Below are 23,749 nucleotides of genomic sequence, written 5' to 3'. Positions count from 1 at the left end.
CGACTGGGGCGGAGAGCGAGCCTCTTTCGGACGCAGGAGGCACCCGCTCGGAGCAAAATGCCCTGGGAGAAGAGACCGGGAAAGAAAACCCACCAGTGACAGTTCGGGGGGAGGCGGGAGGCAGAGTCGGCGCTGCAAGAAAGGATGGGGGTGGGGGAGAACGGGAGAAATTTTTATTTCAGCAACTTCGCCCAGAAGCCCGCGATGACTAGGTGGTAGGTGCGGGGGAGGGGGGGGCGGGGGCGATACCTCCTCCCCCCTCCCCCAGCTCCGAGGGTTGTGGGCCGGAGACCTCAGTCTCCCTCCGCAGGTGGGCGCGCGGCCGGGGGCGCACTTACCCTGGGGCCCGTGGTGCGGTGGCCGCGAGCCGGGGACAGCTGCACCAACACGAGCAGCAAGTGGGGCGTGAGCAGACGGGCGCAACGCGCGGGCAGCATGGTGCCAGCCGGGCCGGGCAGCCGGCTGCGGGCGGGGGGCGCGGGCTCCGCGGGGCGCACGGCCGCGCCTGCCTTCCTGCCTTCCTTCCCTCGGGGGCCCTCGCGGCGGCGGGCGGCGGGGCGGCGGGGCTGGCGGGGCTGCGCTCAGAGCGCGCGGTCATGAACCGCCCGGGAGGGGAGCTGGAGCGCGAGCGTGTGCCCTGCGCGCAGCGCTCGCTCGCTCGCTCGGCTCGGCCGGGCCGCGGCGGCAGCAGGTTGGACGCCAGAGCGCGGGCCATGGGAATTCCCGTTATAAACCCCCGGGAGGGGCGGGGCGGAGCCCGGCGGCCCTGATTGACGGGCCCAGGGGCCCGTAGCAGCCGTCCCTTTGGCAGGTGAAAGCCAATGAGAGAGCGGGAAAAGGGGCGGCTTGCGGTCAACCCCACTGAGGAGCGACACCCGCTTGCCGTGCCAGAGTCGGCTCCCGGAGAGGCTGGGAGGGAGAGGAACTTTCTCTCGGCCCTTCTGTCTGAGGCACCCTCGGAGAGCTCCGGCAGCCCCAACTCCCAGAATGCCCACCCGGCTAAAAATCATGCCTTAAGCACGTGTAGTTTTCATCATAAGCCCACGAGTTGTCACAACAGGCCTGTAAAATAAGCAGGAAAAATATTCCTAGCCCCCTTTTTCTGATGAGGATACCAGGGCGCAGAGGAGCTGAGAAATCTGCTTCCCCGCCGCATCAACACCAAGAACAACCGAGAAGGTGGCCCACGCAGGCCAGGCTGTGACTTGCGTTGGGAGTGGGGAATGGGTGCATTCATTTGTTTCAGAGAAGCTTCGAGGGGGTGACACTCCAAGTCCTACAGCATTTTCCCCCAGAGAAGTGTCGAGGATATTAGGTGAAGTGGGTCCTAGGCGTCTGCCCGCTGGGGAGGGCCCCAGTGGGTATGGGGTAATGCCCACCTGTGGCCCTGTGGTGGCTCCAGGCCTCCTGGCTCCCCGCCTTGGACTGGAGGGCCAAGGGGCAGCCACTCTGTGGCCTAGGAGTCCTGAAGGAGGAAGTCAGAGGAGGGCTCTTCCGTGGGGGAGCAGAAGAAAAAAGTATTGACGGGGAGGGGTCTGTGGGTGCAAAGACCCCACGGCTGGGTCAGAGTGGGGAGAGGAGACCTCTCCTGGGTGCCCAGCCCACTTGGAGATAGTAGCACAACACTGGGTCCAGCGGATGTTGGAGGGCTCTCCCCAGGGTGGTCCCCAAAGGGCCATCTTGGGAACAGTCCCAGCTGCTTCACACCAGCTCCTCGAATGGAGCCTGATGATCCACTACCCTCAACCCAAGAGAACCCCGGTTTCTCTTTTTGTGTGGACTACAACCCTTAGTGTTTACTTCCATTGGTATAGACCACTCTGTTCACGAGGAGGGAAACTTTTCTCTAACCAGACGGGAAGCGGCGCCACCAGAGCTTAATTCCTCCTCCCTGTCTGCGCCTAGAGGTCCTAACAAGAGTCAGCTCTGCTCCCTTACACCTTCTCTCCCGGGATGTGTGAACATGCTTCCCGTCCAGCTCCTGCGTTCAGTTTTGCCCATTCCCCTTGCCTGCCCCCATCCAGCCTCCACCCTGCATCCTTCCAAAGAGCAAACCTGAATATACCACTCCCTACTTAATAGACTTACACTCTCCCCAGTGCCCTCAGATAAAACAGCCCAGACTGGATGCTGGAACTGTAACAGAGTGCTCGTGGTTCTCCAAACAAAAGTGAAGAGCATCTCTAAGAGAATTGCCTGTCTTCCTCTGCTGAGAAATAACACAGTGGTCAGACAGGCTTTCCGACAGGATGGGTTCAAATCCTGGGTCTGCCACCTAGTGGCATAACCTTGCACAAGTCAGTTTCCTTGTCTGGGGTGCAGTCTTCCCCTCTGTAAAATGGGAATGAAAATAGTCCCTACTTCATGAGTTGTCAGGATCTAAGGATATGGTTAAGTGAGAAATAGCACATCTAGCGTAAAAAGAGGGCAAGACAAATGCCTCATCTCACTTTATCCTCAGAATGATCCTGTGAGATAGATCCAACTTTACAGGTGAGCAAATTGATACGCCATGAGATTGTGACTTTCTTCCCTCATTGGGCTGCTAAATTCCATCCACGATTCAAGGCCAGGTGTTCAGATTCTAATCCTGTCTCTGTCATGTGGTGACTACAGTGTCCAGTCTCAAATGCCATAGGGCTCGGTGTTCCCTGTGTGCACACTGGGAATTTCTTGAGCGATCTGCAAAGGACCTGACACTTGCGAGCTTCGCTGAGCTTCTGGGGAAGAGCCTGGAAACAGCCTCTGTGACCTGGCATCCTGGGGATTGGCCCCAGCTGGACTTGTGACATTTGTCCAGTACTGCTGTGCCTCATGCAGCCCTTATATCAATTTCCGCGTGCCCCATGTATTTGCCTAGCAGGGGTCGGCAGGGTGGAAATGTTATCTTTGGGCTCAGCGGCCCGACAGGTTTGTTCTGACTCTACCACCTGGCCTTGTGCGCACCATCGAGCTGGTCGACTTCTTTCCGTTGCTGGAATTATTGAGAAATCTGTTGGAGTAAGTAAATACGCCTGCAATGGCCCCCAGTATCTGGCAGCACAATGCACCCAGGGAAAAGGCATTGCAATCGTCCTTTTCATCCATAACACCACATGCTGCTTTCCAGCCAGAAAGCCTATTTCCAAGCGGTTGCTGGTCCAAAAGTCTACATTTTCTGGATTTCAACCATGTAGCTCAGTTTAAAATATGAGCAACTGCTTTCCAGTTACTTTGCTCAGCAAGTATTTTCTTTCCCTCCGGTTGGCATGCAGGCCCTGTCGTAACCATGGCCATCATTCAAATGATGCATTTTCTTCTCCCGACTCCTCCCAACCCCAGAGAAGGTTAGAAATTCCAGAGAACTACTAGTCCCAAACAGCGTCTCTCTGCCAGGCTCAATCTTCCGATCCAAGCAAAAAGTGAAATTGACAAGTTCCTTCTTTCCCTGGAGGCCAGGCTTATGGTCCAAAAATAAATGTAGCTATTCTGGCATCTGGTCTGTCCAGTTTCAGCCATACCCCTTGCCCCTGGGACTTCTATTTGCAAGGGGATATTTCAGTAGAAGAAAAATAATACTTCATATCTCATATTGAAGCCCGAGGGCCTCAAATATTTAGTACTAGCTACGGATGCCTATCAAGTCTATCTGTGTTTCTGTATAATCCAGAGGAGTCTTGCCTTGCCTCATTTCCATTTACTTTAACAAGCAGTTTGGTGCCTCTCCTCCTGTGCCCCTGTACCATGCTCATTATTATGAGGAATCTTTGGACGCACGCCCTGCCCTCTGAGAAATTACAATCTAATTTAAAACACAAAGCAGACAGATACTTGGAAACAGATATTTAAAAGCAATGTGTTTGGGGGACCTAGCAGGCAGGGAAGGCCTCATGGAGAAGGTAGGTCTTGAACGGGGCTTTGGAGAAAAGTGCTTCTGTAATATAAATATACCTTGATTTATATTTGCTTCCCTTGTGGCAACAGCTACCAACAGGAAAAGGTGAGCTGTGTCCGAGGTCTTGGGCTCTTTTCACATACACTGCTGCACTGAGAAACCTGGGACACCAAGAATCTTGGGTTTAAAGAAAGAAAGGTAAATACGTGAGGTGATGGATATGTTAATTAAGCTGATGGGAAAAAACCTTCACAATGTATACGTATAACAAATCATCGTGTCGTACCCTTCCAATATCTTATAATTTTATTTTCCAATTATACCTCAATGAAGCTGGAGAAACAGACATGTCAAAAAGAATTAGAGTGACTTAAACAATTTGGAAGCTTACCTCTCTCTTTCATACACAAACTCCCTTCAAAGTCGAGGGGAGCTCCCTCTAACCCAGGTTTCTTCTAGCATCCCTGTCATTCTTAATAAGCAGCTCCTGCCTCAAAGTCCAAGATGGCTGCATAAGCTCTAGCGATCACACCTCTTTTCTAGTCAGCGGGGAGAAAAATGGGTAAAAGAAGAGAATGCCCCTCTCCCATTTTATTGTATCCAAATGACCACATCTAGCTACCAAAAAAAAAAAAAAAAAGGTAATCTTAATTTGAGGTGGGCACAGCTGTCCGGCTAAAACTCAGGGTTTATGTGACCAAGGAAGAATCCAGGAGACAGTTAACAACAGGGGCTTTCATCATTGTGATACCTGGAGTTGCCAACCAAAAGAACCATGGACAATGCAAGAGAGTTCAGAGTGTTCAGTTGTGTGCCTTTCCTCTACCTCCGCATGTGTGACTCTGTCATGACGAAAAATATTAATAGGCTTAAGGCCAAACACATAGACTCTTTTAAAATATAGTTGACGAATAGTATTGTGCTAACACAATGATTTGATATATGTATGTATATAAAATGATTACCATAATAAGTTAACATCCATGTCCTCAAAGAGTTACCTTTCTTTTTTATGTTAAGAACTTTATTTCTCTTTTTAATTAAAATTTTAGTCAACATACAGTGCAATTTTGGTTTCAGGAGTAGAATTCAGCGATTCATCACTTACATGTAACACCCGGGGCTCATCACAAGTGCCCTCCTTAATAACCATCACCTATCTAGCCCATCCCCCACCCCCTCCCTCTGTCAACGCATAGTTTGTTTTCTATCATTAAGAGTCTTTTGTGGTTTATTTCCGTCTCTTCTCTTTTTTCCCCCTTCCCATATGTTCATCTGTTTTGTTTCTTAAATTCCACACATATGAGTAAAATCATATGGTATTTGTCTTCCTCTGATTGACTTGTTTCGCTTAGCATAATACATTCTAGCTCCATCCACGTCATTGCACACGATTTCATTCCTTTTGATGGCTGAGTAATATTCCATCGTGTGTATGTATACCACATCTTCTTTATCCATCAGTCGATGAACGTTTGGGCTCTCTCCATAGTTTCGCTATTGATAAGAACTTTTAGGATCTATTCTGTTAGCAACTTTCGATACAGCATCATTAGGTCTCATTATGCAGATGAGGAGCTGAGGTTAACCTTACCAAAGATGGCCCTTACATTGTACATGCACATCAAAACTTTTGGCATCCTCTTAAATCTGTTAGTCCTAAGAGTCGGAAGCACATGCTATATTCACACGTGCTATTTTGCATATTAGTGAAGGTTATTTCCACATGTATGAGTTTTCCCCACTCACCTACTTTATCTTTCATTTGCCTGTTTTATTGGTCTGTATTTTCTACACTGGAACCCATGAGGCAAGGAGCCTTTGTAATGTCTTCAAACCCATAACCGCCATGCTTCGGTACTCCAGAGAAAGCATTGTTACAAGGACCCTGTTTAGACTGGGGTTTAAGACTCCATTGCAAATCATCACCATTTAGTCCTAATCTATTGACAGAAACAATCCAGTCAATCAGACAAATGTTACTGCTTTCCTACAGTGTGCCAAACGCTGCACTGGGCTCTGGGTATACAGTGAGAACAAAGAGAGAGACTGACTGCTCTCACGGAGCTTACAGTTTAGTAGGAAGACAGACATTAAGCAACTGATTATCAACAATCAATTCACAAATTCCAGTGTCCACAGTATGGCAAAGATGTACAGGGTATTTGGGGAGTTATAAAAAGGAGTGTCTAACTCATGCTGGAGGGTCAACTTTCCTGAGAAAAGTTGAGATCTAAAGGATGTCCAGTTTAAGCTGGACAAAGAGAAGGGGAAGAACATACCGGGCATAGTGAACAGCATGTGCAAAGGCACCAAGGCAGGAGAAAATGTGGAACTAAATTTACAACTAACTGGATCATTCTTTTTTTTTAAAGTATGCTCTGCATCCAGTGTGGAGCCCAAAGAGGAGCTTGAATTCACAACCCTGAGATCATGACCTGAGCTGATATCAAGAGTTGGACGCTTAACCGACTGAGCCACCCCTACGGGCGCAGGATCATTCTTACCTCTTTAATTCTCAGTAGCCCAGGAAAAATAGTTATCATCATTCACCATCTGGGGCTGATGGACTCATTTCATGCTTTTACATTTCTAAGCCATTTTACAAGTAATTTACAGAAGTATGAATAAAAGGCGAGTGTATTAGTTAACTAGTGCTACATGACAAATTACTCCCCAAACTTAGCTTAAACAACAAACATTATCTTAGAGTTGCTGTGGGTCAGGAATCTGGGAGTGGCTTAGCTGGGTGGTTCTGGCTCAGGGTTTCTCAGGAGGTTGCAGTCAGGGTTAGCCAGCTTCATAGGCATCTGACCTGTACAATCATGAAAAGTCCCATGCTTCATAGTCATCGCCATCTTGAAATTTTTAATAATTTTTGATCAGGGAGCCCCCCATTTTCATTTTGCACTGGCCCTTAAATTATATAACCAGTTCTGGTTGTAGTCAACCTATTAGCCAGGACTATAATCGTCTAGGGCTAGAAGACCCACTTTCTAGCTCACTCTCTGTTAGCAAGCTTCTGTTCCTCACTGGCTATAGGCCAGATATGTTCCTTCTTCTCCACATGGGTCCTCACAGTGGGATATCTGGCTTCCCCCGGAGCAAGTGATCAGAACAAGAGCCCAAAATGGAAGCTTCAGTCTTTTATAACCTAGTCTCAGTAGTGACATACCATCACTTCTGCCATATTCTATGGGTCACATGGATCAACCCTGGAACAATGTAGGAAGGAACGACACAGGGGTGTGAATACCAGCAGGCAGAGATCCATGGACGCCATCTTGGAGGCTGGCTACCACAGGTAGCTAAAAACTTTATTAGTTGTTGTTTGTTTGTTTGTTAGTTTGTTAGTTGTTGTTTCTAACTTTGTTAGAAATGTTAGTAAGAACTTAAATACGACAAAATTTTATTTCGTATTTTCCTAGTTTTAAAAGTAACACACTGAAGTGACTAAAAACTTCCACACGTCAAACGTCATGAGCTTGGAACATATTCATCATGCAAACAGTGATTCCAGATTTCAAAAGTATCTCTGAATGACCTAGCTTATTATTCCTTATGGTCCTTCTTCACAAACGCAACCCTTTTGAAAGTGGTGCCGCTTTTGGTGGGTCATAATTTTGTGAAGAGAGTATGGCCATCTTCTTTGGTCCACAATTGCAAAACATTTTCATTTCCAGATTTACAAACATAATTTGAAATCTTCATGGGGCGCCTGGGTGGCTCAGTCATTTGGGCATCCGACTTTGGCTCAGGTCATGGTCTCATGGTCTGTGAGCTCAAGCCGGGCGTTGAGCTGTGTGCTGACGGCTCAGAGCCTGGAGCCTCCTTCAGACTCTGTGTCTCCCTCTCTCTCTGCCCCTCCCCTGCTCATGCTCTGTCTCTGTCTCTCAAAGATGAATAAACGTCCTTTTTAAAAAAAGGAAAAAATAAAGATAAAATCTTCAACCCAGTTAATATTTCCATTTCTTCACCGTCTATTTCCTCTTTGCACCTATACCTCTCTTCAAAGTCTATCCACTCACAAACCACCTCAAATACATGTTGGTGCGCAAAGAATCTAAATGTTTAAAGAATATTGTCAGCCTTTTTTTTTTTTTTTTTAGCAAAACAGGAAGGTGCAGGCTCTTCTCGGTAAATATTGTATAATCAAGCCCATCTTGCTGAGTGATTAACTGAATGAAAATATATTTCCTCTTTGTCTTTAAAAAACATATTCTTAATTCATTGATAACTAAGTTGGAGAAAAATCCACCAAGATCTCATTGTCCAAAGATTCCTAGGCTAAGATTTCTCTTACATAATCAATTTCACCATCGTCATTTGCTTAGCACCTCTTTTCATTCATGTTCTGATTTATGTAAGAACCGTGAAACCTCTTTATCAACTTACTTCTCTTTGCCACTAACGATGGAAAAACTAAAAATCCAGAAGTTTCATTTATATGCAATGAAACTAAAAGCACATCACAAAGATGGTACCTCCTCCTGTATATCATCTTGGAAAATGATATAATACTTTAGGCAATGAATTAAGAACACCAAAGGATGATAAAATACCAGTGATCAATGACACTGCTACCTTCTCCTTCTAGGTAATTCCGCCATTCTTCAGCTTTCTTATTTTAGTCTTTTTCAGCATAGTTGGGGATAAATGATGAGCAATGATGAAATAATTCCTAGGATGACAAAATAAATGTTTCAAGACATAGGAAAAACTGGGATCACTAAGAGCTCGTAATGTATCTTACATTTATAAGAGGGTTCCAGGGCACCCATATCATAATTGCAAGATAGAATGAGTTTTGGTCTCTATGGAAAAAAAGGTAAATTTTATCTTTGTGTTTTGGGAGACATCTGAAAAAAGACTAAAAACCAAGGAATGTCGACGCTTTGCAAAAGGTACAAGTGCTTTTTAAAATCAACTAAAATTGGGTCCTATTGACCCCAGGCGGGATTGACACAAGTCATCTAGGGGATTTGGGAGAAGTAGCACCCCTGAAGTGACCCAAACAGGCACTCCTCATGCCCCACCCCCATCCTTCCAGCCTAGAAGTCTCCTTGCAGGTGCCTCTTCTCTCTGCCTGAGGACTTCCTCTGGCTGCAGGTGCCTGCTCATCCGATGCAGAGGGCAGCCAGAAGTGCCTTGGGAGGTAATCCCCCCAGGAGCAACCCTCACCCAATGGAGACCCAGAATTAGTGGGCACATTCCCCAACTTCCTTACCGCCCAGCAAGACAACTCTGAGGCGTGCTCCACAGTCTCTCAGTGGGTCCCCCGCAGGATTAAGTCCCAGCTGCCCACAGCAGTAGCCCTCTCGTTAATGAACCATTAGCTGGCATTTCTCCCTTCCCTGTTGCACGTCCACATTCCCTGATTGTGCTTCCTTGGATCACCTCCAAACACACTACTCGACCAAAATTCCTTGTCTCAGACTCTGCCATTGAGAGAACCTAAGCCAGGACACGAGGTGAAACCACATCACTATAGAGCAGCCGCAGCTCCAAAACTCATTGGTAGCGCTATCCTTGCTCTACCAGAAGCCGGGTGCTATCTACACAGAACGAGAAAAGTGGGCTGATCCAAGCAAGCCAAACAGCGAGGAGAGTGGCTAATGATGGCAGATTGCAGTTTAGGAGAAATGCCTTTAGAGGTCATTAGAATAAGAAGCTGTCTAAAACCATCAGAAATGCTTTATCCGTTTGACAAAAAGTTGGAATAGGCTCCCAGGGGTGGCAGATGGACAGTCTGATCTCATTTAAGAAACATCCTGGGGCCGTGGACCAGCCCTGGGCATGGAGACAGGAGACTTGGATTCCAATCCAGACCTCCGTAGCCATTCCCGCCACCACCGCCACGGAAGAGGAAAGAGGGGTATGGACCCTTCACAGAGTTGCTGTGAGGAATGAATGAAACCATGAGTTGTAGTAGAATGCTCTGTGGTTTTCATCTTCTTTAGCAAGATAATTTGCCAGCTCCCTTGGGGTACAGGCTGGGGCAGACACTGGCCTCCAGCAGATGGCCTTATTTTGGAGAAGCCATGTGAGTCCCTTTAGTCATGTAAATGAAGGGTCAGTAGGCACCGGTGTCCTGGGAGAAAGAGTGAAACAAGCCCTTTCTTGTGCTGTGAGCTCTGCTCCTTTAGAGGAGTCTGGTCACCCGGGAGACAGAGGGATCGGTTCTACCTCTGGACAGTGGGAGGCTGGAGTCCTCCTGGAGCTGCGGCACCCAGAGAGTGGCTGCAGGGGTGAGCTGGGACCCTGCGGCTCAGACCTGGGCGAGGCCCGCTCAGTCCTGTGGCTGGGGGTGGGGGGCAAGCACCCTCCCTTGAGGCATTTCAGTACCTGCAACAGCCCCAAGATCAGAGGATTCGCCCACCCCCCCCCCAACCCCACCCCGGCTCTGCCTCCCACCTTAGAGGATTCCTTCACCAGCTCAGAGGGGCTACTGTGTCCCCTCTGTCTGGCTGCTGAAAGGATGCAGGCATTTCCTGTCCATAAGCCACCTCACAGCGGTATGGTGGCATTCTGGGGACTTGACCAATGTGGGCATCTAGAACTTACCCTCTTCACCGAGGTTGGTCCTAGCTATCCTGGCAGCTTGGTCACTATCAGCCATGGAGAGACATAAAAGAGGCAGATGTGAGTCCTCCATGGAAAGGTCACAAGCACCAAGGGATGCCTGATGCACAATGAGGAGAAAGGGGGCCACCGGCCCTGGAGACTTGCATCCATTTCCAGCAGGTGCAGGCCTGTGCGGCACAGCCTCGAACATGCTCTCCACACGCCAGGCTGTACTAAGATGTGCATGCCAGCTGTCTAGCAGAACCCGTGCACCATGCCTGGGCACCGTTCTGTACATTTGTCCCCTCCCTGGGCCAGTTTCCTATGGCTGCTGTAACAAATCACCACAGTGCTTAAACACAACCCAGATTTACTGTCTGTCGAGTATGGAGCTCAGAAGTGCAAAAGCAGTCTCAAGGAGCTAAAACCAAAGTCTCCTCAGGGCTGCATTCCTTCTAGAGTCTGCTTCCTGGCCTTTTTCCGGTGGCCGCCTGCATTCCCTGGCCTGTGGCCCCACCCCTCCGTCTGGAACGCCACACCGGCAGTATAGCATCTTCCCATCTCTCTCTGATTCGACGCTCCCACCTCCTCTCGTGAGGCCTCCTGCGATTCCATGCAGCCCACCGGATAATCCAGAATAATCTTTCTATCTCAAGACATGTATTTAATCCTATCTGCAAAGTCCCTCTTGCCATCGAAAGCAACATATTCACAGGTTTCGGGGATTCGGATGTGGACATCTTCAGGGGTCAGTAGCACTGAGCCTACCGCATTCCCACACACCTCATTTCCCCTCTGATCCCCTCCCACCTTTTCTTTAACTGAAGTGTCACTAACTCCGGGGCTTCTGTTCACCCACCTCGGGCCCACGCCCGGGCAGCTATCCACACTGCCTCCAGACGCCCGGCCCTGCAGGCTCAAAATCCCACCACCCACCTCCAATTCCCGCCACTCTCCTTCAGCTCTGCAGTCACTGCATCCGCGGAATCTGTGTTGCCATTTGATTTTCCCAAGCTGTAGTGCCATCACTCGCTAGCCCCATCACACCATTCTCCTGCCCGCAGATGCCTAGTTATCTGTATTTGCTATTTTTTCTATAATGAGCTTTGCATCCGTGGCAAGGGGAAAGTGCTGTTTCAAACAGAAAAAGGAAAGATCCGGGTACCTGGGTGGCTCGGTCATTAAGCATCGACCTCAGATCAGGTCATGATTTCACAGTTCATGAGTTTGAGCCACGCATCCTGGGAGCTTGAGTCCCGCTTTGGGTGAGCCCAACTTCTCTCTCTCTCTCTCTCTCTCTCTCCCTCACTCACTTGCACCCTCTCTCTCAAAAAAAAAAAAGAAAGAAAAGAAAAGGAAATGTCAAGAGCCAATCCAATCCCCTCTCCCTTCTCACCACACAGCTGTCCAATGTTTTCATGCCCCTCACTCCCATGGCCCCACATCAGGAACCCCCGGCCCAACTGAAATGTTCAGAATTCAGACCACATCCTCACCTAGACCACCTTCTTTCCAGCACGTCAGCTGACCATCTCCCGCAGAGGTCAACGGCGGTGATGTAACCAAACCTACAAAACTGGCCAACAAGAAGACATAAACATGAACCCAGTGGGGTTTTTTTTCCCACAAGCCCTACATATGTATGTATTTTCATGGCTAACATTTATTGAGCATTCACAACATATGAAACATTTTATAAACACAACTCATTTCGTCCTCACGACAAACTTATTGTCCCCAATATTTTCCCCGTTTTTCAGATCAGGAAACTGAATGTGGAGAGGCTAAGGCACTACCCTGGGGTTAAACAGACCCCAGTGGCAAAGTTGTTTCCAAACCCGAACGTGTCTAACCCCACAAGCCACGTTCTTCACCACTAGGCTATAAGAACTAGGCAACTAGTTGGAGCTGCTCCTGTGAGACAGTCTAAGGGTCCGGCTGGCACCCAAGGCAGGAGCCAGATGGGGTCCATGGGACCTAGGTTCAAGGTTAATGGTATGGCCCGAGGGCTCTAGCCTCTGGACAAAGCGGTCCTCGGGAACAATCTGTGTCTGAGAGGTAAGGCAACAGCAAACACAACCCCGTTCCCTCAGGGGCACGGCACAGAGGCACACGGGGCTTCACATCCAGCCAAAGACACCCTCCACTGCCCACAGGGGCACTGCCATTGGCCTACCCCTTCTGAATTTTGTCCTCCCAACAACCCGCTGCTGCCTGGGGTCCTGTGTCTGTGCTGCTGGACAATGCCCCTCAGAAAGCCACAACTCTCTGACCATTTAGACCACAGACACTTTGAGGTCGGGGCCCTTAGCTTCTATTTATCTGGCTTCTCTACCCCCTCCCACCAGGTCAAAATTCATGCTCGATCACACTTGTTAGTTTGACCATTTAAATGGCCAGATGACATCGAGGTAAGCGACTACGGGTGAGCCAAATTGAACAAATCACTTTAAAATTAACTAGGATGAAATGCAAATTAAGAGAAATTATTTTCTATTGCTATGTTCCCATGGGAGAAGTGTATTTTTAATAAGGCCATGTAAAAGTCCTTGGACGTACTTCATTCCGACGTCTGTGCCTTTACCAGATGTCTTGCACCATTAGACATCTGTGCGAAGACAGAACAACTTGCATTTGGATGCATGGATTAGAGGCAGAAAATACAACATCCCAGTTAAGAGTTCCAACCTGGGAGTTAGACAGACTTTGATTCAAATTCCATCTCTGTGACTTGCTGGCTGACCACGGACAAGCCACCCGCCCTCTCTGGGCCTCAGCTTTCTCACTTGCGAGAAGCTAATTCAACGTGCCTTCCTCCTTCACACCCATTGGGATGGCTGTTATTAAACAACAACGACAACAAAAAATCCAAAAATAAGTGTCAACAAGCCTGTGGAGAAATTAAACCCTGACGCATGCCTGGTGGGGATATAACATGGTGTGGCTGCTGTGGAAGAGAGGTTCTGACGCATGCTGCCACATAGATAAAGCTTGAAGACGTGACGCTAGGCGAAAGAGGCCCCACACAAAGGGCAGATATTACAAGATCCCACTTCTATGAGGTAACTAGAGTAGTCAAATTCACAGACACGGAAAGGAGAATGCTGGTTCCCAGGAGCTGGAGGGGGCGAGGAAGGGGGAGGCGGTGCTTGATGGTTTTGGAGTTTTTGCTTGGAAAGATAGAGTTTGGGAAATAAATGATGGTGATAGTTACACTATAGGGTGAACATACTTAATGCCGAACTGTATAACCTACAAAGAGTTAAAATGGTAATTTCTATGTTGTCTGTATTTTACCACCCAAAAAAAGTGCCTTCCCGGTAGTCTCGTTGCGAGGGCTGAATGGATCAACATCGGCAGAGCCGCGGGCAGTGCCTGGCGAGGAGCAGCGTGTTACCATCGTTGATGTCGCTATCGTTGGCTTTAGTCCCCGGAACCAGTGGCTGAGTCTTGACAAACTCGGGACCTACAAGTAGGACTGAATGAGGGAGAGCAGATGAGGAACCTCCCAGTGAGATATGAGTGGATTCTAACCTGACAGAAAAGGAGAAGGGCCACAGGGCCCAGGGAGACCTGAGTGCCCAAAGCATCCCAGGACAAAAAAGAGAAGGACCTAGAAGGAACCAACAGAGAAGAGAATCTTCAGGGGCTCGTATGAAAGAGGGCCACAGCAGGCTTGCCCGAAAAACCACAGAGTGCCCTGTTAGAATTGGAATGTCAGATAAACGATGAATCATTTTTTTGTAGTAAGTGTGTCCCAAATACCACATAACCCTGATTTATTGCGTGGGACATACTTATGCTAAAAATGTATTCACTGTTGGTCTGAAATTCAAATTCAATTAGGTGTCCTGTATTTTCATCTGCCAAATCTAGCAACCCTCTGCCAGAGGCATGGCTCAGCCTTCAGTCTTTATACTAAGTCGCTTTTAAGATGATTATAGATTCTAGAGTATCCTGGTAGCTAAAAATCTGGTCAGGACAACTGTTGGGGAGCAGAGGATGGGACAGGATTCTTTGCTTTGCAAATTTATTCTTTCACAGTTGAGGTCCTCGAAATAGCAAGCTCCCTTAACTGTCTTAACATAGAAATTAATTTTTAAAACTTACATTTGCAGGCCCACTTTTGAAGGAGCCCACCCAGCAAGCCACAGTCCCAAAAAGCTGTGGTTCTGGCTTCTGAGAGCCGGAGAGGCGGGTAAGCCATACGAAGGCCCACTGCAGACAGAGGTCCGGTTGATAAAAAGCCAAATCACCACCATCCTGCACCCAGAGGGTCTGGTCTTTCCCCCAGGCCTGGCTGAGCCCCAGCACCTCCTGCCCAGGCTGCCGTGGCCATTTGCATAAAGCGCAGTCGAAGATTCCTCTGAAAGCAGAGACCTAAAAAGGGCTTTGTCTCTGGAAAAACCAAACACGATTCTCCCGCCTCAGCCCTAAACTGATTAAAAGCTGGAGTCATTCGTTTTGTTTTGAGAAGTGCCAGGGTTTTATGCTCGAGGTACCCCCTTCCCTCCTCAGTATTTCCAGCTGCTGAGGCATATCCGTGTGACAGACCACACACCAGCAGGCCCAGCGGTGCAGAGGCCTGGCGGAGATTAAACCCCAGGCTCAAGGGAGGGCCCCCTGTGCAGGAGGGGAGCTGAGCCCTGAGAGCGGAGTTCAAGGAGAGAACCCTCCTTGCCCACCTGGATCCCCCTTCACCCCAGCCATGCCTCTGGTCCTTCCCGCAGTCACACAAGAGAGGGGTCAAAGGCAAGTCCACGGGAAAAGATCAGCACTGTACTGAACGTGGCCCAACATGCCTTCCGCCATCTTGACTTTCTCTTTGAACTTAACCAGATTTATTTACTCCACGTCGAACTTCACTGGGCAAGATGTCCAAGGGCAGAGGGGGAGGAGGAACCACAAGGAGACACAGTCTGGGTTTTCATCCCAGCTCCAGCAGGTGATGGGGGACCCGGGGCCCTTTGCCAGAGCGTGGCCATGCTTTCCAGCCGGAGGCTATAACCGGGACGAAAACCAGATAAAACGTGCGATCTGAAAGCATGTGTTTGCTCCCTTGTTTATTTTCTGTGTCACCCAGCAGAATTCATTAGCTCTGGGCTGGAGACACACTAGCTAGAACAGAGCCAGGCACCAAGCTGGGGCTCCATAAGTAGTTCTGGTCGAATGAATAAAGAACGGCAGGTGCACTGATCAAGGAAGGGAGTGCAGGGCACGAGAGCTGCCCTTCCCACCTGAGCAAACCTTCTCTCTTCCCTGTGACGTTTTCTTGGGATCAGAAGGGGATCTTTCTGACTGCTCAGGGCTCCTGAGCAATATTTCTCACACCAAGTCCCGAAGCAAATGGCAGTCAAGTACGTGGTATTGGGTGCTCGTATCTTACCCCTCTCTCCTTTGCCTTTGGAGCCGTGTCGTCATCAGCAGCGTCAAGGCAGGGCGTGGGGGACACGGCAGGGGTGTCCTTTCTGAGACCCCAGCAGGCAGCCTTTGGTGACCACCCCCCTCCTTCTGACCCTAGCTGCCAAGTGCCCTACCCGGAGAATGGGGTTACGTGGGGTTAAAGGAAATGAAAACAGGGCAGAAGGTACTTGAGGGAGGAGGCCAGAGAAACAGGCCTGGGCCCTGAGTCTCCTGGAGACAGAAGAGGCTTCCCATCCCCCCCTGGGGACTATTGGTGCTTTCCCTGCCCCTGCTTCTTCCTCCCCGCCTCCCCGTCCCCACCCCCACCCAACGCTGTAATGAAAAATTCATGTTCAAAGCCTCACATGTGATCTGATTTTCAACACTTTAATTGCATTTAATAGGAGCAGGGAGTGTAATGCGCCCGTGGCCCTTTCTCCCCAGGGTGCTCCTCACCACCCCTTCCACTCACCCCTTCTCCTTCTCCTTCCGACTCTTCAGAGACTCACTTTGCCTCTCCTCTCCCCTTCTCTGTGCTCTCTTCCCACCCGTTACTCCCCTTCTCCCTCCCTGCCAGCTCTTCCTCTCTCTCGGGGCCCAGCACTTTCGGAGCTCCAATTACAATTAATTTTCTCTTCCTTCCCCAACTGCTGGAAGAGCAACCTCATCACTTACAACCCCGATGATCGGAATATTACCAAATACCTGGTGAACGAGACGTTTCTCAAGAAACTCCACTTTATCAGTTTCTAGAATATACACTACCTACTAAGAGACTTACAGGGTTCACACCCACAATCTTTAATAGATGTGAATTAAGTATAATTAGTCTATTGGTTATTAGTGTGCAAGCGTTGCCCTTTAAGGCCCTCCTTCTTGAGGTGACTGACATTTCCTGGACACAGTCTGGGCCTCGGCACTGCCACCCCATTTTTTTTTTCCACAGATACAGCTAAACTACAGAGGAAAAGAAAACAATCTAAGCTGTTTCCATGATGCATAGTAAATGGCTGGCAAGTGCCATATCTATATCCTTAGCAACAACAACAAAATCCCATACAGCTAAAAAGTTCTGGACACCGGCTTCCCAGCACCTGTGCCTCAGGACTAGCTCCCAGGAAGACCCGGAAAACATGCCTTTGGTCCTCTGCCCTCCCTTGCTTCATCTACACAACCAGAAGGGCATGGGCGGGCTCTTAACTTTTTATATTGAATGCCTCTATCGGTAAAAACATTATAAGTATGCACCCCCACTATATATATTTATGTATCTAGTTATATGGCTTCAATTGATCACTCGCTAATACTTGAAGGCAAAATATTTACTTAGGACAAGACTCTCCCTGAGAGTTGCTAGCAATTCATATTTTAAGTAGACTCCAAGAGAATCTCCGTTTGCTTTCGTCACTGATTTCTTGCCAGATCATTGTTTTCACCTTGTAATGTGGCCGGCTGAAAAGTACAACCCATAAGAAAAGTGAGAGAAGTATCAGTTCGGCCACTGTTACTGCTTTTGCTTGAAAAACAATATTCGATTACTTTAGGGTATGTTATCAATACTATCGTGAAAACTCAGTTTTTTGCCGGAATCTTTCGGCTTCCTGATTACCTTGTGAGGGTAGGTATTAGTTAAACAGCACGGTTTATAAATTATTGTCAACAGGCACAAACAGTGCAAGGCATCACAGCCCAGGTTTTGTTTAACCAGCCCCATTTCTCCTGCCGGGAGAGGGGAGGAGAGCTCCTGTTGATTTGCAGAAGGTATCCACGCAGGTGGAGCAACACTGGGCTTTCCCCTAGGACCTTCTTTTTTTTTTTTTTTTTTTTTTTTAATTTTTTTTTTCAACGTTTATTTATTTTTGGGACAGAGAGAGCCAGAGCATGAACGGGGGAGGGGCAGAGAGAGAGGGAGACACAGAATCAGAAACAGGCTCCAGGCTCTGAGCCATCAGCCCAGAGCCTGACTCGGGGCTCGAACTCACGGACCGCGAGATCGTGACCTGGCTGAAGTCGGATGCTTAACCGACAGCGCCACCCAGACGCCCCTCCCCTAGGACCTTCTAACCAGCTATGCTTCTACAGAGAGTAAGTGACTTGACCTGGGTCACAATGCTACCACATGGCAAAACTAGACTTTGAAGGTGAGATCTAGATAATTCCGAAACCCACATTGTTTCCAACTCCCCAAAAGCGGGGGATGACTAGGGTTTCTATGTGTATCATGTGTTTCCATGTGCACATATAAATGTAATATAATCATACAATATAGTTGAGTACGGGGGGAATGGGTAGATAAATGCTGACATTTATCGCAGAAAAAGTCAGTATGGACTGACGGTTCGAGAGCCCCCAGAACAAGCAATCTCCTTCGTCCGCATCTATGAACAGCTCTTGGTGGCTGGTAAGAGAACGAGGGTGTGCCCATTTAACAACCTCCTGGGGAAACTGAAAAACAAGACTCAGATTTGTTCCTGACTCGTCTGTTTGGCCTCTTTGAAGGGATGGCATTGACTCTGGCCTCGGACAGAAATCTGTTCCCGTTTGAATACGAATCAGATTCCTTGCCAAGGTGATAATGACCCACATACCATTTGGGGACCTTCTGCGCCAGCTGTTCAAGCTCAAGAGAATGAACTCTGTGAGAAATCCGTGGTCCTGCATCTACATGACTATGCCATTGGCAACCAGTGCAAGTTTTAGGAGTAAGAGAGCAAAGGAATAAAGAGCGGCAACAGGGGGCTTGGCTTACCACCCTTGAGTGTGATTGGCTGGAGAGAGAATTTCAAAATAAAAGACCCCGTTCCCTTTTGTCCCTTCTGCCCACGGTATCGCCATGTCTCCGGCAGCCCCACCCTCAGTGATGGGGGATCTCGGCCCCAAAATAATAAAGATGATGACAACCATGATGACAATGGTGCACCATTTGTCCTACATACACTTTGTGCCAAGAATTGTCCTAAACACGTCTCAAACATCTCAAATCACCCCACGGTCTTTGAGGTAGCACCCATTATTATCTTGGGATGAGGAAAGGGAGATTCAGAAGCGCTGAGCAATTATCCCAAGTTCACATCGCTATTGAGGGGTGGAGCCAAGATTTGAATCCAGAGTCATCTGGCTCCAAAGACCATGATTCTAACCTCTGCTCTAGGAACCCCAGGTCAGGACCCAAAGAGAGAAGGGCCACCCTCTTACAGTGCATTTATTATGAAGTAACTCGACCCCACAAATATTTAGGGCCAGGTATTCTCTTCCTGTGAGGTGATCAGTCACTACCTCATCCATTCACTCAGTAAATACTAACTGAGCATCTATTATATGTCAGGCGCTATTCTAAGTGCTATGGATACAGCAGTGAACAAAACAAATGAGTTCCTATTCTCATAAAACTCAAGATGTGATAACAGAAGATAGGTAACACACAAATCAACTGATACGTTATATGTCAGGGACTGATAGCACCATAAGGAAGACAAAGCAGGTAAGGGACACAGAGAGTGGTGGGCGGGGGGTGTTGCTATTTTGGATAGGGTGCTGGAAGAAGACCACCCCAATGGGTGACGTTGGAGCAGGGATCTGAAGGAGGGAGGGACTGAGCCCTGCAGAGATCTGCCGAGAAGTGCATTCTAGGCAGAGGGAAGAACAAAGACCTGCAGGTGGGCGGTGAGCGCATGCCCATTTGGCCTGCTTTCGGGTTTGCTAATTTGCAGGACTACATTATCCAAATAAGGATTCAAAAAGTCCTTCTCCTAACTGGTTGAGGAAGGAAAAGGAAGCAACTCCTGTTGCTTATCCGAGCTTACTTATCCTTACAATGGCTCTGAAAAGTCAATGTATCCAAGTTGTGATCTGCTGGCTCCAAAGCCTATGTCCTTTCCACTGTACCACATAGAAGTGAACCACATGACTTCAGCCTGATATAATTCCTTCCTTATTGAGCACTCAGAGCACCTGGAAACCAGAACTTCAGGTCTTCATCCACCATCTGACATTAGCTGAGACCCTCCTGCGTGCCAGGCTCAGGCCGGGCACTGAGGACACAGCCAGGAGCAAGATAGACACGGCCCCTCCTCCAAGGGTGGTTCTCACCGACCACTCAGCAGGGCCACTTCTAAGACAACAGCAGTGTGTGTGACACACTCTCACCCACCCCCCCAGCCCTAAGCCAGGACCCCAGAGGAATTCCCCCCATCCTAGCTCTGGCAGAGGGGAAATGAGTTCTGAGTCTCTGGTCCTCAGCCAACTTTGAGCTGGCACCTGGGGCTCAGCCTCTTCTACCTGCCCCCACTCACCCTCCACCCTGCTCGGTGAAGTCCTTCTGGGTAACAGAGAGCCAGTTTTCAGGTAGCACTCCCCAAGTCTTGTCCACTGACCGAGGTAGACTGAAGGATGTAACTAAGAACCTATTGCTTCCCGGGGAATGGAATCCGAGAGACTCCCTAGGGTGGGCCAAGCCATTAGAAGAGTCCAAGATGGGTTTGCGGATTCAGACAAAAGTCTAGCCAGCTCTCATGTGATCCAAACAATATGCCTGACAATGAGCCCACCACACCCCCTGCCTCAAAGGGAATTAAACTCCATCAAGTGTCGCCAGGAACCCGTCTCTCAAGCTATCTCATAGTGGGACATAACTTCTAAACCCAGTGCTTCAACGAATGGATCCAGGGACAGCCAGCAGATGAGACACGAGTCCGATTGGGGGCTGTCAAAGCTTATTCAGAAATGGGCCTGTCAGCGCACTGCTCTCCTCCATCCGGAAAAACTGAACGGGGCGGTTGGCAAATCAGCCTTGGAGGGATTGGCTGAGTGGAGGAGTGTTAAGTTGTAGCTGCAATCCACCTCCCCCAACCTCAAGGGCTTTGCCCTCGGTGTCAACAAATATGCAACCAATTAATGTAATTGCAGAGTTATTTATGGTGCCCAGCAAAGTGCAGCTGGGTCCTAAAAGACAAGGGTGGAAGCAGAGAAAAAAAAAAAAAACTCACTCTCAGTGTTTGGTGTGCGGTTTTGTTGGTTGGATTTTTTTTTTCCTTTTCTTTCAGATGTTTTAGTCGACTTGTGGTATCCATGTGTCTGGTGGTCATGGCCCCTTCCAGTCTGTTTGCAGGTGTTCCTGCCTGGGGGGAGGAAGAGGGGGGCAAACTGGGGGGAAAGCTAAAGGTCTTCAGATTTCAAACTGTGACCCTGACATAGAAAACTTTTTTCAAGGTTCCCCACTCTGACTGCACCCCCGTCTTAATCCTCCCCGTTGACCCTTTCCGTAACAACCACCACCAAAAATTGCACGTAGAGACCATTTTTTTTTTTCTTTCTATAGCTCTGTTATGTGATTGTTTGGAATGACAGCTGTGTTGCCATTCAGCGCCCCACACAAGACAGGTTTTAATTAGAGTTATTGAGGGGGTTGAATTGGCACAATTAGGGCCAGCATTAATGGGGTCTCCATGTGTTCTTTTGAACACTTTGGCCCCGTTTTTTGTCCCAGGGCGGGAGGGGGGTTGCAGCTGACGAAGTTGGAGGGTGCAAATTATCTCAGCAAAAGGAGGGCAAGTGTGAACCACCCAGGGGAAGGGGCGTGCAGAGAAAAGAAGCGTTTACACATGGTAGAGACATACACACATGTTCACACATGCTTACTTTCATGTCTTCTATTTTTAAAAAAAAATTTTTTTTTCAACATTTATTTATTTTGGGACAGAGAGAGACAGAGCATGAACGGGGGAGGGGCAGAGAGAGAGGGAGACACAGAATCGGAAACAGGCTCCAGGTTCCGAGCCGTCAGCCCAGAGCCCGACGCGGGGCTCGAACTCGCGGACCGCGAGATCGTGACCTGGCTGAAGTCGGACGCTTAACCGACTGCGCCACCCAGGCGCCCCACATGTCTTCTATTTTTGACATGGTCCTTTCAGAAGAAAGTGGTGGCCACCAAATATGCATCACTGGGGACATAAAAGGACGCAGAGGAGATGTGATTCGTACACCAAACTAAACTAAGTCTGTGTGTGTGAGTGCGTGCGTTGCACGTACATGTTTTACACTCACCCCAAACGCTTGTGGGCATATTAGAGAAAGAACAAGATACAAAGACAAAATTCAATGATCAAAAGTCCTAACGCTTCATTATCTGAAATGTTGATCGCCCTTTACTATCCCCATTCCCCATTTCCTTTCTCTCCAGATGTTTATTCTTCTAACTCCTCCAAACCTTACCCTCTACGGTCTCTTGACAGGGCTCAGTCAAAAAGGAAAAGCCCCAACCCCAAGTCTCTGAGCCTCCCTCTTGTGAGCTGCAGCCCCAGGAGGGTGCTGGGGGCAAGCCTAAAGCCTGTAGGCCCTCATGTCTCTGACTTCCCTGTAACCCTGACACTCTTCCCAGAGGGGCCTTTTATAAATGGCATTTCCAATAAAAAGTCAATGCAGCTGACTGGGTAGTAGGAAGGTCAGACTTAGGAAGACAAATATGATGCCATCCAGTCATTAATCAACTCCGTCTAATGAGAAGGAGGCAGTTGAACTGAAACAGGCCGCAGATCAGTGTGGCCCCTGAGCCTGGGGTTGGCTTTTGAGAGACCTGAGTAGCTCTGGGGACAGGGGAGTTGAGCCATTTGGTAAGTTAAAGCAGCTGCACGCCAGAGCCGGACACGGAGGGGGAGGAAGGATCACACACGCCATTCCCGGGTTGCAGCTAAAAAGGTTGTGAGGCACTTACGAAAATCAGGGTAAAGCCCCTTCCCATCACTGTGGGCCACCAGTGGCGCCAGTAGCTGCAACAAGGTCCCTTTATTTCACAAGGAGGCTCAGGCTCTATTCTGTATGGGTGACATCACCTTTTCTCATTCTGCCTTCACTGGGTGCGTTCCCTCATGTTTTAGCTCTTCTAGTGGCCAAGGCTACTCTTGCTCTCTGGCAGCGTGACTGGAAGGAAGAAGGTTGGCTCCCCCTCCGTGGGACAGTCTTGGCAGAAAGAAATGGGGGAGAGCAGTTAAGGGGGCTGAGGACCACTCCAGACAGACAAATACGCAATTCAAAATGCCTCCGGCACTCAGTGTGACTTTGGGCTCTGGGGTCCAGACAATGTGGTCTGATTAATCTGATCTGATTAATCCAACTCTGATTAATCCAACTCTTTTGCCTTCTGCCATACCCTCTACAAACCACAGGGCCAACCTTTATGAAAATCGGGATCCCACGTTGCTGACCAGATGGGTTTCCCCAATTTTCATCCTCAGATGAAATACTGAGCTGAAGGGAAACCACCCCGCCAGCACAGGAAGCATGTCAAGATGGCTTTGCTTTCCAATGGGTTCTTAACAGGGAGGAAGTGCCTCCCAGGGCGCATTTGGCGACGTCCGGAGATATGTTGGGTTGCCACAACTGGAAGGGGGGTAATGCTGGCATCTAGAAGGTGAGGGTCATGGAGGCCGCCATTTTGCAACACGCTGGACAGCACCCCCAGCAAGAGTTCTCAAGGCCAAAATGTCAATAGTGTCCACGTTGGGAAACCCTGCTTCTGCCTGTACCTAGCTGTGCAATTTAGCAAACCCATAACCTCTCTAAACCTTGGTTTCCACACCTGTAAAATCTCACTCCTAGACAGAGCATTGCAGGGGAGCAAGAAATACCATGCTCTCCTCCCCCTGCCCAACTTAGAAAGAATGTTCTGGGCTATCTTTATGAGAACCACTAAAAGAATGTGGCATTTGGTAATCACTAACGGGGTCTTCCCGCCCTGAAACTTTTACACTTGCAGTGGTCACCTGCCCCCTTCCCGGAGTGTATTTCTCCCTCAGAAACTGAAGGCGGGGCGCCCCAGCCCTTTGGGACACACCTTCGGGACACCTTACATTCAGAGCCAACAGAGTCAACGCAACACCGGGGAGGGAGGGATTCTGCAGGCGCAGGCTGCGC

General features: G+C 48.8%; 1 protein-coding gene across 4 annotated transcripts in view; it reads right to left on the bottom strand.

Moving 5' to 3' along the window:
- Positions 1-708, bottom strand: part of SMOC1 (SPARC related modular calcium binding 1) — a 158,748-nt gene extending 158,040 nt beyond the window's left edge. For 2 of the 4 annotated variants that reach the window (XM_043556462.1, XM_043556463.1), the window contains exon 1: positions 339-708. In XM_043556462.1, coding sequence (XP_043412397.1) covers positions 339-437 — 99 coding nt within the window. In that variant the 5' untranslated portion in view covers positions 438-708. The remainder of the gene's footprint in view (positions 1-338) is intronic. The other 2 variants (XM_043556461.1, XM_043556460.1) reach the window with 2 other exon arrangements.
- Between the last annotated feature and the right edge of the window lie 23,041 nt (positions 709-23,749).

The sequence above is a fragment of the Prionailurus bengalensis genome, chromosome B3 (genome assembly GCF_016509475.1).
Source record: "Prionailurus bengalensis isolate Pbe53 chromosome B3, Fcat_Pben_1.1_paternal_pri, whole genome shotgun sequence".
NCBI lineage: Eukaryota > Metazoa > Chordata > Mammalia > Carnivora > Felidae > Prionailurus > Prionailurus bengalensis.
The sequence above is the reverse complement of the archived record's forward strand: the minus strand, read 5'-3'. Positions and strand labels throughout refer to the sequence as shown.